This window comes from Ursus americanus, chromosome 11 (assembly GCF_024610735.1).
Source record: "Ursus americanus isolate L20-20 chromosome 11, mUrsAme1.1.p, whole genome shotgun sequence".
NCBI lineage: Eukaryota > Metazoa > Chordata > Mammalia > Carnivora > Ursidae > Ursus > Ursus americanus.
Window position 1 is genome coordinate 74555555 of NC_142137.1, and position 15540 is coordinate 74571094.

General features: G+C 48.0%; 1 protein-coding gene across 28 annotated transcripts in view; it reads left to right on the forward strand.

The window, feature by feature from the left end:
- The window catches only part of AFDN (afadin, adherens junction formation factor), a 144567-nt gene extending 129043 nt beyond the window's left edge, over positions 1-15524 (forward strand). For 11 of the 28 annotated variants that reach the window (XM_087865657.1, XM_087865656.1, XM_087865655.1 and 8 more), the window contains 4 exons: positions 5968-6102; positions 9057-9582; positions 12646-12730; positions 13535-15524. In XM_087865657.1, the coding sequence (XP_087721783.1) occupies positions 5968-6102; positions 9057-9582; positions 12646-12730; positions 13535-13688 (900 nt within the window). In that variant the 3' untranslated portion in view covers positions 13689-15524. The remainder of the gene's footprint in view (positions 1-5967; positions 6103-9056; positions 9583-12645; positions 12731-13534) is intronic. The other 17 variants (XM_087865669.1, XM_087865670.1, XM_087865684.1 and 14 more) reach the window with 4 other exon arrangements.
- Positions 15525-15540: the final 16 nt, after the last annotated feature.

The following is a 15540-nucleotide window of genomic DNA, read 5'->3' on the forward strand; positions in this document are numbered from 1 at the left end:
TCCTTTAATAATTTCGCACGGACTTCAGTTTAGTTCATCAGCCGTACCAGTTTACTGTTTGCCGAAAAATGCTGGAGTCCTTTTCTATTGTGAATTCACTGTGTTTGATGTCAGTATTGGGGAAACTGTGTTGTTCATTCAGTCTCTACAATGCTCAGGCACCTGTTACCTGTGTCATCGGCCAGAGAATGATGTACTGGCTGACGTCTGTTACATTACCTTGAGGTCATTTTTTGCTGGTTGTCTTCTAAATGAATACGGGCAGCATCAGACAGAACTATAAACAGTCCCTGAGTCCAGGTCTGACTTTGCTAGCCTTTTCACCAAATAACAGCCCGCCCTTTTTCTTCCTTTTTTTTTTTTTTTTTTTTAATTTAAAGAGTGTGGTAGCACTGTTACTCCAAAGAGAAGTCACTCGTGGAGACAGCTCCCCTCTTTGATGGCCGAAGGGCATATTGTTTTAGCTTTACTTCTTTTCCCACAGGAGACACAATATGTGTGTTCTTGCCATGCTTCTGTGGGGTAAGGTGTACGTACGGCAGGTGGTTGGAAGACGTGCGTTAGCGTGGTTTCTTTGTGTCAGAGGCTCATTCAGCACACGCTCACGGGGTGTCCGTTACGCGCCGGGTGCTGACCTGACGCACTGGCTCTAACAGATTCCCCAGCTCTGTGGGCCCGGCGAGAGTCCTCTGTGCAGATGACGTGACAGACGAAGAGTACCTAAGGAGCAAGGATTACACAAAGATTTGTATTTTAAAGACACAGTGCAGAGTTTTTCTTTCTTTAAAAGGTAGTTATTTTGAGTATTAATATTGACTTTAACCACCACATTTCTGAGCATTTCTTAGCCTAATTTCCCAGTGAATATTAATATTATTACCAGTAGTGTCATCATCTATAGAATCCTTCCGTCAGAGTTGGCAGTTTGTCTGGGGCGACCTCTGCTAGGCGTCAGTCCTCTCTCTCAGATGAGGGTGGCGGGTGTGACCGGGCATGTAGGAAGCATACCCTGTGCGGCTTTTACAGCGTGCTATTCAGACAGGACGTCACGGGACGTTCGCAGTGATGACTGGGCTCAGTGGAGCGGGTCCTCTGCCCCGGAGCAGCCGCGTCTCGGCAGGCTTGGCTCTGCTCGCCCTCGGGTCTTTCAGTGGGCCGCCTCCCGATCTGGGACCCCCATTTCCATTTGTAGCCCAAGCCCTCTCAGATGAAAGACCCGTCCGCATCTGCCCGTGTAACACCTCCACAGGGGGTCAGACAAGACTTGGCAAACCCCATTGTGTTCTCCCTGAAATGCCTGCTGTCCCCGGCCCCGCCGGCCGTGCTGCTCATCTCCTCTGCCTTCGGCCCTCCAGTCTCAGTAGACTCTTCCAGTTGCCCCGTCTGTGGACCTTAGTAACCAGAACCCCCAGTCCTCTCCATCGAGAAATTCAACTGGCTTTACTTTCTCAGAATCTGACCCCCAGACACCCACACTGGCCTGAGCCACTGCCATTTCCTCACCGCAAAGGACTTCTTGCTGAGTCCCTTTTCTGCCTTTGTTCCCGTACGGGCTGTTCTCAACACAGCAGCTACAGGGGTCCTAGTTAAAAGACGTTAGATCTCAGGAGCCCTCAGAACCCAGCAGCAGCTCTCCTGTGCCTTAGAGAAACGTCCTAAGTCTTCCTGTGGCCATGAAGTGCTGTTGTTCCATCCATGCCTTCCCATGACCCGGCCTACCCTCCCCTTCACACCCGCGCTCTGGGGTGGGTGGTATCAGCCATCCCTGTAGCTTTCCCTGACTGAGGTCTAAGGGCAGCTAGTCCTTCTACCCAGTGACAGGATGTGCAGCTCATGCCTGTGTTGCCCTAGGTTGCCAGATAATTACATACATTACTCTCTTGTTTCCTCATGACAGCCCTGTGATGTGGGTAGAACAGAGGGACAAGACCAGTGTTGAAGAGATTCACCTGACATCATATAGGCGGTCGGGATTCTAACCAGAGTTTTCTGAGGTTATATTTATTTCAAATTCTGCTACACAAAAATGTCTCCTGCTCATGAAACTCTTGCTAGGGACCGACTTTCAACTAGAAATGGACGTGACCTGACGGTCTTTCAGTTGGCTGGTCTCAGGCTGTGTCTTGGTGCCATTGTAACGGGTCATCTGCTGACTCAGATGACCTGACAGCTCAGGGGGGACATCCTTCCACCGTGGGGTAGTGCCAGCAAAGGGATGTTTTCAGAGATCTCAGTAGCTCTCCTGTTTTCCTCCCATGAAGGCCCAGGCTAGATCTGCCCTTGTCAGCTGCCCTTCTGTCTGGTCTGCATGTGGGACGGTGGGAATTGGGCAGACCTGAGCGACCTGAGCATAGAAGGGGTTGGACTAAAAGCAAGAGTTAGTCAGAAACCCCGTTGGAAGGTGCACTTCCGGAGAGAGCTACCTATAGGAGAGGTGGGCTGCTCTCTGCCTCTTCACACAGAAGTACCTTGCCGCAGGAGTGAGCAGTGGATGCGAAGTGTGGGTCGTCTTACTCCAGAAAGTAAGAGGAGAGTATGTTCCTAGTAAAACCAACTTGCCTGTGTTTTGGAGTAGAACACAAAATTCACATGCTTGTGTCAGATACTACAGTTGCGTGAAGAGAACTGTGGGTGCAGGTTGTGGGCTCTTTGAGCTGCACAGCGTACTTGGGACTGACTTCCCGTCTCTGCCACTAGACTGTTAGACTGCTCTAACGCAGCTAAGCTATAGATCTTACAGCTCCTGAGCAAGTTGTCCCTGTCCTCACACTGAAGAGGCAGAGGCATGGCCTGTGCCAAGGGAGGGGAGCTCACTGACGGAGCGCCCAGCATCGTGGGCATGGCTTTCCTCAGCACTCTCGGCGTGGGGCTGGTGGCTGAGGACTTGCTCTGGACCTGAGTCAGGGGCCAAAGCCCAGTGGTAGTAAGAGGCCTGATCATAGGGGTTGCTCTTGGGGGGGGTAATTAAAAATTTTAGGGTGTTCCTAATGGGTGGGAACATAGGCAGAAAAGCCTTGCCCAGGTTCTTAAGGACAACCTGCTCAACAGACTTTTAGTGGTATTTTCAGTGAAAATGTCAAAAAGTAACGGACACCTTGGCCCTATTTTGTTTTCCGTTATCTCAATGTGATTGTCTCCCTTAATGGGGCTTATACTATAAATTCAAAATACTAGTTAATGTTTTGTGGTATAAAGTCATAAACACAGATTTCAACATAATTTTTTTTTAACCTGAAAATGCCTTTTTTAGAAATGAGGACCTCCAGTGTAGCTAAACTTGTTCAGGCTTTGAGGACTGGCTTTAGAAATCCCAGCTTAGTTCTTGGTTTAGAATAGCTTCAGTCTGGGCTGTCTTGTGTTCATTCTGTAAGAATTCTCCTTCCAGCCATTCAGATCTGCTCCCCTGAATATAACTTCCTACCAGACGGCTTTCATACTTGTCACTTTGCATTCCTTTCCTGTAAAACAGTGAGCTCATCTCCTGTTCATTTAACTCCAGTGTGAACATAGTTTGTCCTCGGATCTCAGCCATGAAATCTGTAGGAAGTTGAACTGCCCTTTAACTGCTACTGAATGTCAGCTCCGCGTACCATTCTGAGCTATTATTTGGAGTAAATTAGGAGATTGGATTCTCTGTTCTGTCCTTAATGGTTTTGGGGGAGGAGGGTAGAGTAAAGCGGCATGCATATGCAGAGCAGAACAGTCTTTTGAAGATGAGAGGACATGAAGCAGTGTACCCCATTGTGGAGAGAGGCTGCCCTGGTCCTGATGGCACTGGCTCATTTACCGACTTTAAGAGTAGGCACTAATGAACCTAACCCAGGAGACGTTTGTTTCCTTGCTTTCCCCATCCAGATTTAGAAGAATGAAGGCTTTTAAGAGGAGGCTGTTTACAGATTCGTAAGACAGCATTCTGTATCTGTAATTACGAGAATTGTAGCTGTTCTCATTTCTTAAAATTATACTCCTCTTTAATTTAAAAGAACGAGTGGGCTGTTTCAGTGGATTCTGGTTTTCTTGCTCAGACTTGTTTTTAATTAGGTCTAGTAAGTATAACGTGATGAATTAGTTCGTGTTTTATTGGGTAACAGAAAAACTTCTTTCGTTAATGCAGTTTTACATTCTTCTATAAATTACTCTTCTGTAGAATATTTAATATTCTCAGTTGCTGTTTTATTTTGTTATTTTTATTTGGGTACTGTTTCTCATAATTTGGACTGATGACTATACCATGCTTGATCAGTCTTCACGCCGCTGGCCGTGAGCCCTCCTATGGGGGGCTCTCCTCCTGTGGGGGGCTCTCCCCAGGGCAGGACGCCGGCGACAGTTCTTCCTCTGTGCTGCGCTTCTCAGGCGGCAGCGCCTGCCCCTGCTCCAGAAGCCACCCTGCCCTCCCTCCTCGGGGTATTTCCAGATTGTACTCAAAGAGAAAGTTAAGTACATTTTTCTTCTTGACAAGGCAGTTTTCATTTTTTTCCTAAGTTTTAAAATTGCTGACATGAAAAAGTCTAGTGACACAGTTTGTTACTTTCCCACCAGATGCAGTGTTTATTCCACAGAAATCAGGCAAGAGTGAAGTTGTTAGGTTTTTGTTTAAAAAAATAAAGATAAATGCAATTCAAGTCCAGTTTCTATTTTTTGCTATGAACAGTTTATGCAGTAACTAGTAATTCTGTAAATACTGAAACACACCATGAGCGATTTTATGTAAGGGATTCCTGCAGTGGTTTTAGCAATTAAACTAGGTGGCGTTGAGTTACATTTTCATTTTTTAAATTTTGCATCCACTCCTCTTGATGTCAAGGGTGGTGCAGGGCTGTGGGCGCTGCTACAGGCTGGCTCTGTCGCAGACGACAGAAACAGAAGCAAGCTTCCAAAGTTGCCTTTATCCCGGCTTGTAACAACAGAGGGGCATCCTGCTTGGTTCTGTTCTCGTCAAAGGTACCCTGAAGCTGTGGTGCTTAGAGAAATCTGATCGGAAGGATCAAGGAGCCAGAAACCAAAACAGCTACATCGTAGATTTTTGAAGATATCTTGAAGCATTTACATGTGTGAAGGAAAGATACTAAATTTGTTTTGTGTTGTTTCAAAAGCAGAACCTGAATGACAAGAAATAGAAGGCAAACCGTCAGGTGATGAATTTTAGACACACAGAACTTTTTGACTAGTCATTACCTGAAGATAGAGTGCCCTGTCTCGGGGAGGTAGACAGTAGGTTCCCAGACGGCAGACGTAATGCAGACAGAGCGGATAAGTACTTGGCAGACATGTAGCAGAAGGAGGTAGCGTAAGGTTCCTTCCAAACTCCAGGTTCAGATTCTCTGACTCAGAGTTTGGGGGTATCCCTGGGCTGAGAAGGAATTCTCGAAGTCCAGGATGGGGTCCAGAGAAAGTGGATGGCCACGGTCCAGCGTGCTAGAAGTCTGGTGCCCAGGCAGAGGCGGGCTGCTGTCAGCGGCGCTCTCTGCAGACCCACGTCCCGCTGCAGTCATGTGCTACGGCCTCCGCCCCACCCCGGGGAGGCCAGAGTCTGCGTGCCATACCACACAGGAGCGCAGGCCAGGAAGCGCAGGGGAAGAGGGCAGCAGGGAGTTGAGTGGGTTCCAGAGTTCCATCAATTGAGGGTTTTGTTTGTTGTTCGAGTCTGCTGATTTACAGGAGCTGGCTAAACTGCCATTTATTCTAATATAAGAATCATACTTGTTTCACGTGTGCATGCATGAGACAGAGTCCTTCTTTTTTTGAGCCACAGTTAATGAGAAAATTATGGACCTTTGGGACCACGCTTTTAAGGAACTTATTTTGAAATTGTAGAGCGCTAAGATGTGTATGCGTTACTGTCTGCCAGCAGTGATTCTCACCTGGTATCTTGTGTGTGACTGTGTGTGTGTCCTGTGTCCGTGTGTGCTCGGTGCGCCTCGTGCTGCTGGGTGCACAGAGCGGAGGTTAAAGTCACTCTGCTGTTAGTTACAGGATGAGGAGCGGAGGCGCCAGCAGCAGCTGGAAGAGATGCGCAAGCGGGAGGCCGAAGATCGCGCCAGGCAGGAGGAGGAGCGGCGCCGCCAGGAGGAGGAGAGAACAAAGCGAGATGCTGAAGAAAAGGTTATGGTCCTCTAGGGGCAGCTAGAAGTGTGCCAGATTAGCCTGAACCCGTCGATGGGCTGGGGAGAGGGGCTAGACCTTACACGTATCCTAACATGCGCAAGACAGAACAGGGCCTGGACCCCCACCTGTGTTCTCGGACCCAACACTTGAGCCCGACCTGGCCCACCTACCTCTCTTCCGAACTGTGTCCAGACTCTCTTACCCTCTGAGTCTTGTCTCTCTCCCGCTTCTGAACTCGTAGGCCTGGTTATGATGAGTGAGCCTCTTCACAGCCCGCCCGCTTACCTGGGTTCTTCCCTTTCCTGGACGTGGTCCAGCTGGTTACTGGGAGGTGATGCTCGCGCGCTAGTCGGTCAGAGGGAGCGCGAGCTGTGGGAGGCGACAGGAGCCTAGTAACACAGGCGGTGCACACTCCACACTTGAGATTGCTCACTGACATCACTCACTGCTGGTTGATGGGAAGAGAGCAGATGGCTTATGGAAAACACGGTTCACGGAGAACTCAACTAGGATGTAATCTGATAAGTATCCTGAGTCACTGCTTGGTTTCCATGTGCGGATTTTTTTTTAACGAAAATGATCTTTTGAGTTGTATTTTAAAATGACAACTGATTTGACTTATTCTGAGAAATGGGGCCTGTGCCCTGCAGCCTCCTGCTGTGAGTGCCGGCCTGGGCCCTCCCGCAGGGCTCGCCTGTCCTGGACGTGGGCCGGGAGAAGCGCATCCCCTCTGCTGCTTCCCGTCTGTGAAGGCAGAGGCCGGGAGCGCCCCAGCTGCCGATGGCGAGAAGTTGAGTTTTTATTCATCACCCCTTCTTTGATAGTCCAGTGAACTGTATTCATAGAGCACCCTCCTCCTGCCCCAAAAACAGAACTTTAAGGAAGCTTTTTGTAGCGATAGAATCTATGCGGATCTCTAACGAGTGAAAAGCAAGATTGACAGAAGCGATGTGACTCTTTTAGTAAATAATGCTAGCACACGTACCTCTGTGGACATAGCGACTTCTGTGTCTTCTAGACCTTCAGTCTCCCTTAGAGCCTGTCATCATATTATTATCTTCAAAAGCCGTGTCCCAGTAGATTTGCAGTTTTCTCAAGGAGTCTGAGCTTCCAGGGTTAGGTCTCCCTCGACTCTTTACCTTGTATCGTGATAAGTCAGAATCAAAATCAGTTTCTGAAACGGGCGAGCCACTCGGGTTCTCCGTTGGGTTGTGTGTTGTCTTGCTGTTCCTTGGCTGTGTGCAGCCTCCGCCTTCCCCAGGCGGCCCGGCCTGCACAGACCCGCCGCCGTGCGCGGGAGCAGCGCGCCTCCTGTGGGGACGCTCTGGGGCTACTGGTTTTTCCAGTGTGTGTGCTCACAACTCACGATGATGTCAGATATGCTTGTGTCTTAGGAACTGCTTCTAGAATTGAGTGCTCACTGTACAAAGAAGCTGAATAACCTATTTTTTATACAGAATGTCCACAATTGATGGGCTTGCTTTGTTACAGGAAATGTGTCATTCATTTGTGGTAGAATACCGACTGGGTTATGTAAGTGTATCTGCTCTCCGTGTAACTAAAGGGTATTCTGGTTTCCTCCTAAAATGTTCTCCATGTCACACTAAGGTTCCTGACAACTTGATGTAAAGGCCACAGAGGTCATTCTGGATTGGATTCACCACCCCAAGCAAACACTTATTTTGTGTAGAAAATAAGGTACAAAATGTCTTTCCTTCAGGATGTCTCAACACAGAGTGACAAGATCGAGTGAGAAGTTGGGTGTAGGGCCATGACTGGGGCTGGCATCGGTCCTTGCGGTTTCCTCCCTCAGAAGGGGAAGCACTGAGCCCTGTCGTCCAGTGCGTGTGTGCTCCAGAAGGAGCAGGGAGGAAACGAGCATACGTGGTGAAAGGGGGACTCAAAACTTGGATCCTCACGCCAGCAAGGGCCCCAAAATGAGTTTTCTTTTGGTCAAACGGGTTGAGAATTCACTCGGTTCAGCAGCACCACATGCACCCAGGCTGAGGCCCGTCCTTCTGTCTGCTCTTGTATCCCCTTTCTTACACTCACTTTTTCCATGTGTTCTAGAACTTTTGTCAATCTTTAACAGAACCGTGCTGTTACCTTTTTTAATGTGAAAATAATTTCAACTCTGTCAACTGTAGTCTGTGCAGATGTATGTCAGAAGAAAATGTACAGTATGTGTCAAAATATATTCGAATATCGTGTTGCTGTTGCTCTTAATGCTTGGCTCTCTAATTTTCTGTCTGTCAGGGAGTTTGTTAAGATTTGAACAAGATTTGAACCATCAATTAAGAACTGTGGACACCACATTTGTTAGATTGTTGCTTTGGGAAAATGAGTCATGTTTCTTTACAGTTGATGGTTTCTGTTAACTTCCGTCTGGATAACTGGAAATAAACCAGGTGACTTAATCGTCCTTCTGGTTGAGGAGGGGCTGTTCTCTGAACTGCTGGGGTTCGATGACAGAGCACGCGTGTGAGCTTGCCGTTCTTGCAAGTACCCTGTAGAAAGCCAGTTAGAGCCTATGTGGGGTTTCGTTTTGTCTGTAAACTGAGCAGTCACAGGTAAGTTCATACCCTACAAGAACAGAAGGAGAGAGAGACAGAGAAGCAGCAGAGGATGAAGGGTCTGGAGGAATAATTGAACAGGGACAGTGGTGTAGTAACCAGAAGCTGGAGCCTGGAAGTCCCTAGAGTCCGCTCGTTCATGCTTTGGAGCAGTTTTAAGGCAGATAATCCCACGGTGGGGTGAACGTGTCCGGGAGCCTCCGGACTGTTTCCAGGTGGATCTGCCCGTGTCTGTCGTAGATGTTGAAACTTTGCCGTCCCCCTGGATTCATGATGAGTGTGTGGAGTCGGGGGACGGAGGGTAAATGTGCCCTTTCATGCCCCCCGAAGGCCCCCTCCTGACTCTGACCTTTGCACTTTTGTCTGTTCCGCCTGCAGAGGCGACAAGAAGAAGGGTATTACAGCCGCCTGGAAGCTGAGAGGCGCAGACAGCACGCGGAGGCCGAGCGCAGGTTGCTGGAGCCGGAGGAGCCGGGTCTGTGCAGACCTCCGCTTCCGCGGGGCTACGAGCTCCCGTCCCCGTCCCCTCCGGCTGCCGCTCCTCCTCCCCCGCCTCAGCGGACCGCCTCCTCCCTCCAGGCGCAGGCCCTCTCCCCAGACTCCGTGTACACCGCCAGGCTCGTTGCGTACCACGAGGAGGAGGAGGCGGAGGAGCACTGCGGCCTGGCAGGTCAGGATAAGCACTCTTGCACGAGGAAGTCCCTCGGGCACCTTCTTCTTCCCGCCGCCCTTAAGCCGCAGCAGCCCCCCTGCCCGCCGCGCCCAGCCTCCGATGGCATCTTTCTCTCCAACGCATTCCAGCCCCCCTCGGCCCGTGCCAACAGTACTGCTCACAAAGCAGGCCAGCCCCTGCCCCCTCCAAAAGAACCAGGCTTCTGCCAGCCCAGCCACTCGAAAGGTAGAGGTAAAACGTGGGACCGCAAACCAAGCCCTCTTTATCTTCCTGGTTGGAATCAGGGCTCTGCACCCCGCTGCTGTGTGGGCCCCTCGATCAGCACTCGCTCGGGAATTGATTTCGCCTGATCACTAGTCTCAGCGCGATCTCCCCCTACCTCCAATTGTCCTTTCTGTGCTAAGAGTCCTTTTGGCAACTACCCCAGCTCCCCAGTTGCTTTCCACCCGTAGGGTTCTGTCCCTTGGACCCACTGGCAGCGGCAAGCCCTCCGTTACTCCCCAGCCACTTGAAGTACTGTTGGTCTTGGCCTCCATTCTCTGCCTCTTCAAATAACTCTTACATTTGGTTGAACAAGTGCATTTTTCACACATCTTGGTGTCTAAAGATAAGAGTAAGATAGTCTTCCTAGCGTTGTTAGGGTCACATGCTAAGTTTTGTTCTTTAACATGAGTAGAACTTTCCGTTCTGGCTTACGTGGCAGTGGTTTACCAGATGACCCATACTTTCCGTGGTAGTTTGGGTGGAGTGGTTGGTGCTGTGCTGTTGGTGGTCCTGCTTTAATGTGAGCTGCCTCACGCCAGGGACATAGAACCCAGTCGTTGTGAAATTACTCCTTTTCCCTCTCACTGGTTTCATTCCTTCCCGTTACTTGACATTCCCCGCATGTTGCAGTCCTAGTACCCAGACCTTGACAGGCACGCGTTTGCCTTGAGTTAATGTGGTCTCTGATGTGACAGCCCAGCATGACGGTGGTCCTGCCCACAGGCGCATCCACCCTGACCAGTGTCGAAGATGGCACTGGAAGGGATGTTAAAATATCCAAATTCCAAGTTCCTCTTACTTTCTTAAAATTAGAATGCTGCCAATAAACACTGTCAGATTTAGTGGTCTTCGTGAGCACAAGGGTCTTCTAAAATGCTCCTGGCGCAATGCCCGGGACTCACAATTCTAAAAGAAGCTGAATGATCGAAAACATGCGTGACCTTGGCTCTTCCAGAAGAAATGCGTTCATCAGGGTCTCTTCCCACCGGCGTCAGAGCTTTGACCCACTCTGAAGGCTCAGCATATAATATTGAGACTGAGTCAGAAGCCAAAATTAAATCTTTTCATAAAATTTCTGTTGTCCATATCTAGAAAGATTTTTCTGGAACAGTAGTAATTTTTGAAGCGAGATGCCTTTAGTCTCCTTGCATCACGTTACAAGCTGAAAACTTGAGGTGTTGTGCCAGGACACAGATGAGGTTTGCTAGCGCGATGTTGGGCTAGGTTTTCATTTCTGACCACCTCAGCTTTCACTCATACTACTAACCCTGATTTTATTTCACACCAAAAAGACCACGTAGGAGCAGGTTATAGCCTGCATTTGATGGCTCGTGCCTCTTTGAAGACTTCCTTCGTAAAGTACAAAGCTGTCTGCGCCAAATGCAGAGCGTTTCTGACCTTCTCCTCGCCATCCCACTCACATGGCCTCACCCCTGGGTTCAGCTTGTTTTTCTGTTGTGAGCGCTCCACATGCTTTAGCAGGTGGACTGGTTTCTTCCACTGGGGTGCCTGGGGAAGGGGATCGGGGTACAAACTGGGATAAACAGTGTCTCATTCTAGCACAGCAGCATATTTAAAAAAAATTTCTTTAACTGGAGCTCTTTGAAAATTACTTGAAATGTGCAGTATTAATTCATATGTAGCCCATGGAAAGTGCTCAATATTCTGAATTAGCTTTGAAAATTTTGAGGAATTGATTTTTCCCAGTGGAAGAAGCAAGTATCATTCTTACAACAAAGCTCAAAAGATACAGCATTTTCTAAAACAATGAAAATTTAGAATTAAAATTGAAAAAAAATCCACTCTGCCGATAATTGAGGTGGAGGCCACTCTGGGTTACCCCACATTGGAGATACGGGTCTGTTCCATCTTTTGAGTCTTTGTGGAGGATGACTTCCCACGTGGCGATCACAGGGACCCTCACTAAGGAATGGGAAAGATGCAGTGCCCCGAGGAGCCCCAGCTAGCCTTGTGCTCCGTCTCAGCCCACCAGCTACATTGCACAGCACGTCCCTGCCTACGGGAAAGAAGCAAGAATTCATTTTCGTGCTGCTGTCTAAAAAGGAAAATTTACTGTTGAAATATTGTAGTAATTTTGTGGCCTGTCTAACCCAACACCCAGTCAGCGTTCGCTGACTATTTTGAGCATTTATCGCTCCAGCTTGTATCGTCATAAGCAAAAGGTTCTTCAAGCATGAAATTTTTTTTCTTGCTGATGTTATAATTAACAGAATACATTAGTATTGACGTAATGCACTATGACTTTAATAACATATCATTAGTGGTAATATTATGTTATATTTGGATACATTTTAAATTTTTTATCTGCGTCATCTCTTTTGATGTTTAACACCCCTTTGGAGTGGATAGAGAGGGCGGTGCTGTTCCCAGGCTGGGTGCTGTCGGTCACCCCGGGAGCCGAGCCGGGACTCAGGCTGGGTATCCCCCAGGTCATGCACTCCTCCTCTATGTGCGTTGGGTCTGGTTTCGAGTGAGTTTGTATTTACAGCATTTATATCAAACAGTAGGGGTTTTTCTGTAACTCCATTAGTTTAAAAAGTTTTTAGTAATTATAGCCATTTACATAGCAGAAAAATTCAGTAGCTGTCCTGAAAAGAGAAACTTGAGGCATGTGATCAGTGCTTACTGTTTGCGTTACATTTGCTCTCACTTATTTTGTAAGGAAACCAACCTTCCATGTCAGGAGTATCTGACAGTCTCCCCATTTAAGTCAGTCTTTTGTGGATTTTTCTTGTGAATTCATGGTAATTATGCATCTTAACTGACTTGAACCTTTGGCTGCCGCTCCCTAAGGCCTGGGCTGCACCCGCCCCTGTCCTGACGGCACAGCTGGCTCGGAACGCGGCCTGCTGATTGGGTTACTCAGGCCACTGAGAGACATGAGCTTCAGATCCACGGGTCTCCTCATAGATTTTCAGTACTCCTCCGTGGGCACTGCATCTTGATCGTGACTCAAGTTTTAGACATTGTGCAGGCACTTTAACTTTGACTTTTTCTTTTATGGAAAAGGACCAAACTCTTACATGGGATCGGCTGGGACAGCTGTTGGTGCCCATGATGCTTATCGGGATCCGAGAGAGAGACTGTCTAAAAGGTATTTACGGCTGTGCTGGTTCTGTAAGGAGGCTGGAGTGAAATTTTAGAGACTTCATTATCATCTCAGACGTTTCTCATCGTACACAAGTGTGTGAGCCTAGAGGCTCTTTTATCTTGCGTTGCTAATAGAGTTGCATTTCAGACAGTGATGTAGGTGTCAGGCTTACTGGTCAGAACTCCAGAAGGAGCTGGGCATGCTGATGTCTGCTTCCGCCGGCAAGGATGGAAGATTCTAGAGCAGCATCCAGACATCCTGCTAGACGGCCTAAGGCCAACCCTGATGATGCACGAACAGTAAATGGGCCTCGTGTCTGCACCGAGCACCCTCACCTAGACTGTAGTCCAGATAGTTCTGGGAACACTGATGTTGAGCTCACGAGAAAATCTTGAGTATTTTACACTAACTTGTTAAGGTAGGTATACTGATAGATGCCTCTCACGTACGTGCGGGCTCATTAAAATTACATGTTTTTAAGCTGTACCTCTTTAGTTAAACACACCTATTAAGAATCCCCAGCCTGCTAAAATTGAAGTGACCGGAGTTTTGAGACTTAGACGTGGCTGCAGAAAGTTAATAGTTTAGTCAGGAGAACATTCTGCCCTTTTTCTTATGTGTCTAACAACAGCCCCAGTGATTGTATTTATGGGAAGGATTATGGCAAACCTAACAAGGAGTGAGTCTCCCTCATGGAAAATTGTACTTAATTGCCCATTATGTAAAGTCACCTCACTGTGATTGGAAATAACTGAGACAGGTTATTTCCACGGTGACCAGTGACGTCTTGCGTTTCCTCTGCTGCAGCCACGATGCAGATTTACCTGGGAGTCCGGGAGCCCCTGAGAACTTGACGTTCAGAGAGCGCCAGCGCCTGTTTTCACAAGGTCAAGATGTGTCCAACAAAGTAAAAGCCTCTCGTAAATTAACAGAACTGGAAAACGAACTGAACACAAAATGAGATGAGGACGAGGTGCCGTGTGCACCCCAGGGTCCTGTTGGCGCGGCTCTGGAGGACGGGCTCGGGGAAGAGGCCACATGCGGCATGTCCGAGTCACAGAAGCGCCGTTTCTGAGACGGCGGGGATCCAGGGATGGTCCCGCTCCAAGAAGCTCTTTTCTTTCAGCAAGAGATGATCATTTATACGATGTAAACACTGTCTAATTTCTTAATTATCTGACACACAAAGATAAGTTTTTTGTTTCTTTTTTTAGAGTCTGAGTGGGAGGGGAGAATGCAGGGCAGGAGAGCACAGCGGGGACACGTCTTCCCCTCTCCCCGCGTGTTGCAGAGACGCCGTGTGCGTTCTGTGTCGCAGATGGCGCTGTAGCGACCGTGCGGGGAATGGCTCGAACTGCCCAGACCTTGTTTGCACTACTGAGTAGCAGCTGCAGACCGCGTCCCCTGAGGGTGAGGTGTCCCCTTCCAGGAGAGAGAACACCCGAGGGCGCCCGCATGCGGCGGTCCCGAGGCAGCTCAGACCCATGCAGCCCAAAAGGGAGGTGGTGCCCATCGGGACCCTGCCTCCTCTCCTTCCTTCCATCCAGGGACAGCCCTCCTGGTACATTCTAAATAGGCGATTTAAAAAAAAAAATTCTCCAAGAAGAAAATTTTGAGAATTTGAGCTTAGGATATTTTATTTTTATAAATGTCAGATTATTGTTAGACTAATAAATCATTGGTGATTTTGAAGATGGCAATTAAAAGCTAGGGAGTTCACTAAATATTTCAACTATTCAAGGGAATCTACAAAAGAGGGTATGCTTAGCTGGGCCATGCTGATGTGGGGAGAAACAGAAGTGTCCGGGGGGGGTGGAGGTTGGTACTGACGCTTGGGCGCAGCTGTTGTCAGATTCTACATTGGAGGAGGGACGAGTTACAGCCGCGTGCTGTCTGGGAGGGAAGGCTCAGTGACCTGTGGTGTCTGTGACTTAAAATGCAAGAAAGACTCGTACGGCAGTTCAAGCCATTTCTTTTTACATTGAATAGAGTTATTTAATTTTCATTTTTGAGTCATTGTTGATCACTGTTGTTTCTTCAGCTGTGAACGTGTGGCTGATACGGGGAGACGGATCTCACTTCCTTTTATACTGTGTGCTGTGAAAGTGCTAAATTACTTTGTGATTATGAACAAACTTTCTATTTGACAGAGCCCTGCTGTGGGATCTCGATGATTCTTCTGTACCGGATTGTTCTCTTACAAATATATATGTTAGAAAAATATGCACACTTTCAATAGAAGAGGGAGAGGCTTTTTAGCCTTAGAAATCACTTTAATGAGAGCTGTATGATAAATCGTTGAAATGCGAGTGTAAATATTTTTACGTCTATCAGGGTTCTTATTTGGAAGTGTGCTCTCACCATTCCCCTTGTTTGAGAGAGTCACATGGTTCTAAGTGTTTATGAAGGATGTGGGTGTTTGCTCTGGAGGTTCCAGGAAAAGCAGGCCCCTCCCAGATAGCTCGAGAACACTGGCCGCCTTACAGGGACTAAATCCACACTTTCTTTCATGAAAAAGATGCAGATGAATTACTATTCTGTTAATATATAGAAAAAAAACAGCAAATACACGTAAGTACATGCAAATACATGTAAATATTGACGTACAGGGGTATTTGTATGTGTGGTTGTCAGGCCTGTAAGTAGGTGGGCTGGGCCACCCGTGGGTGATGGGGTCAAATGTGAACACGTGCTTTTCGTAACTGCGTCACTGTGGGGGCATCACAACTGCTGTATTTTCCCATCTCTACTGTACTTCATTTGCAATCTATTTTTAATAAACTTTGTATGTATTTAAGTGTGTTTCCTATTAT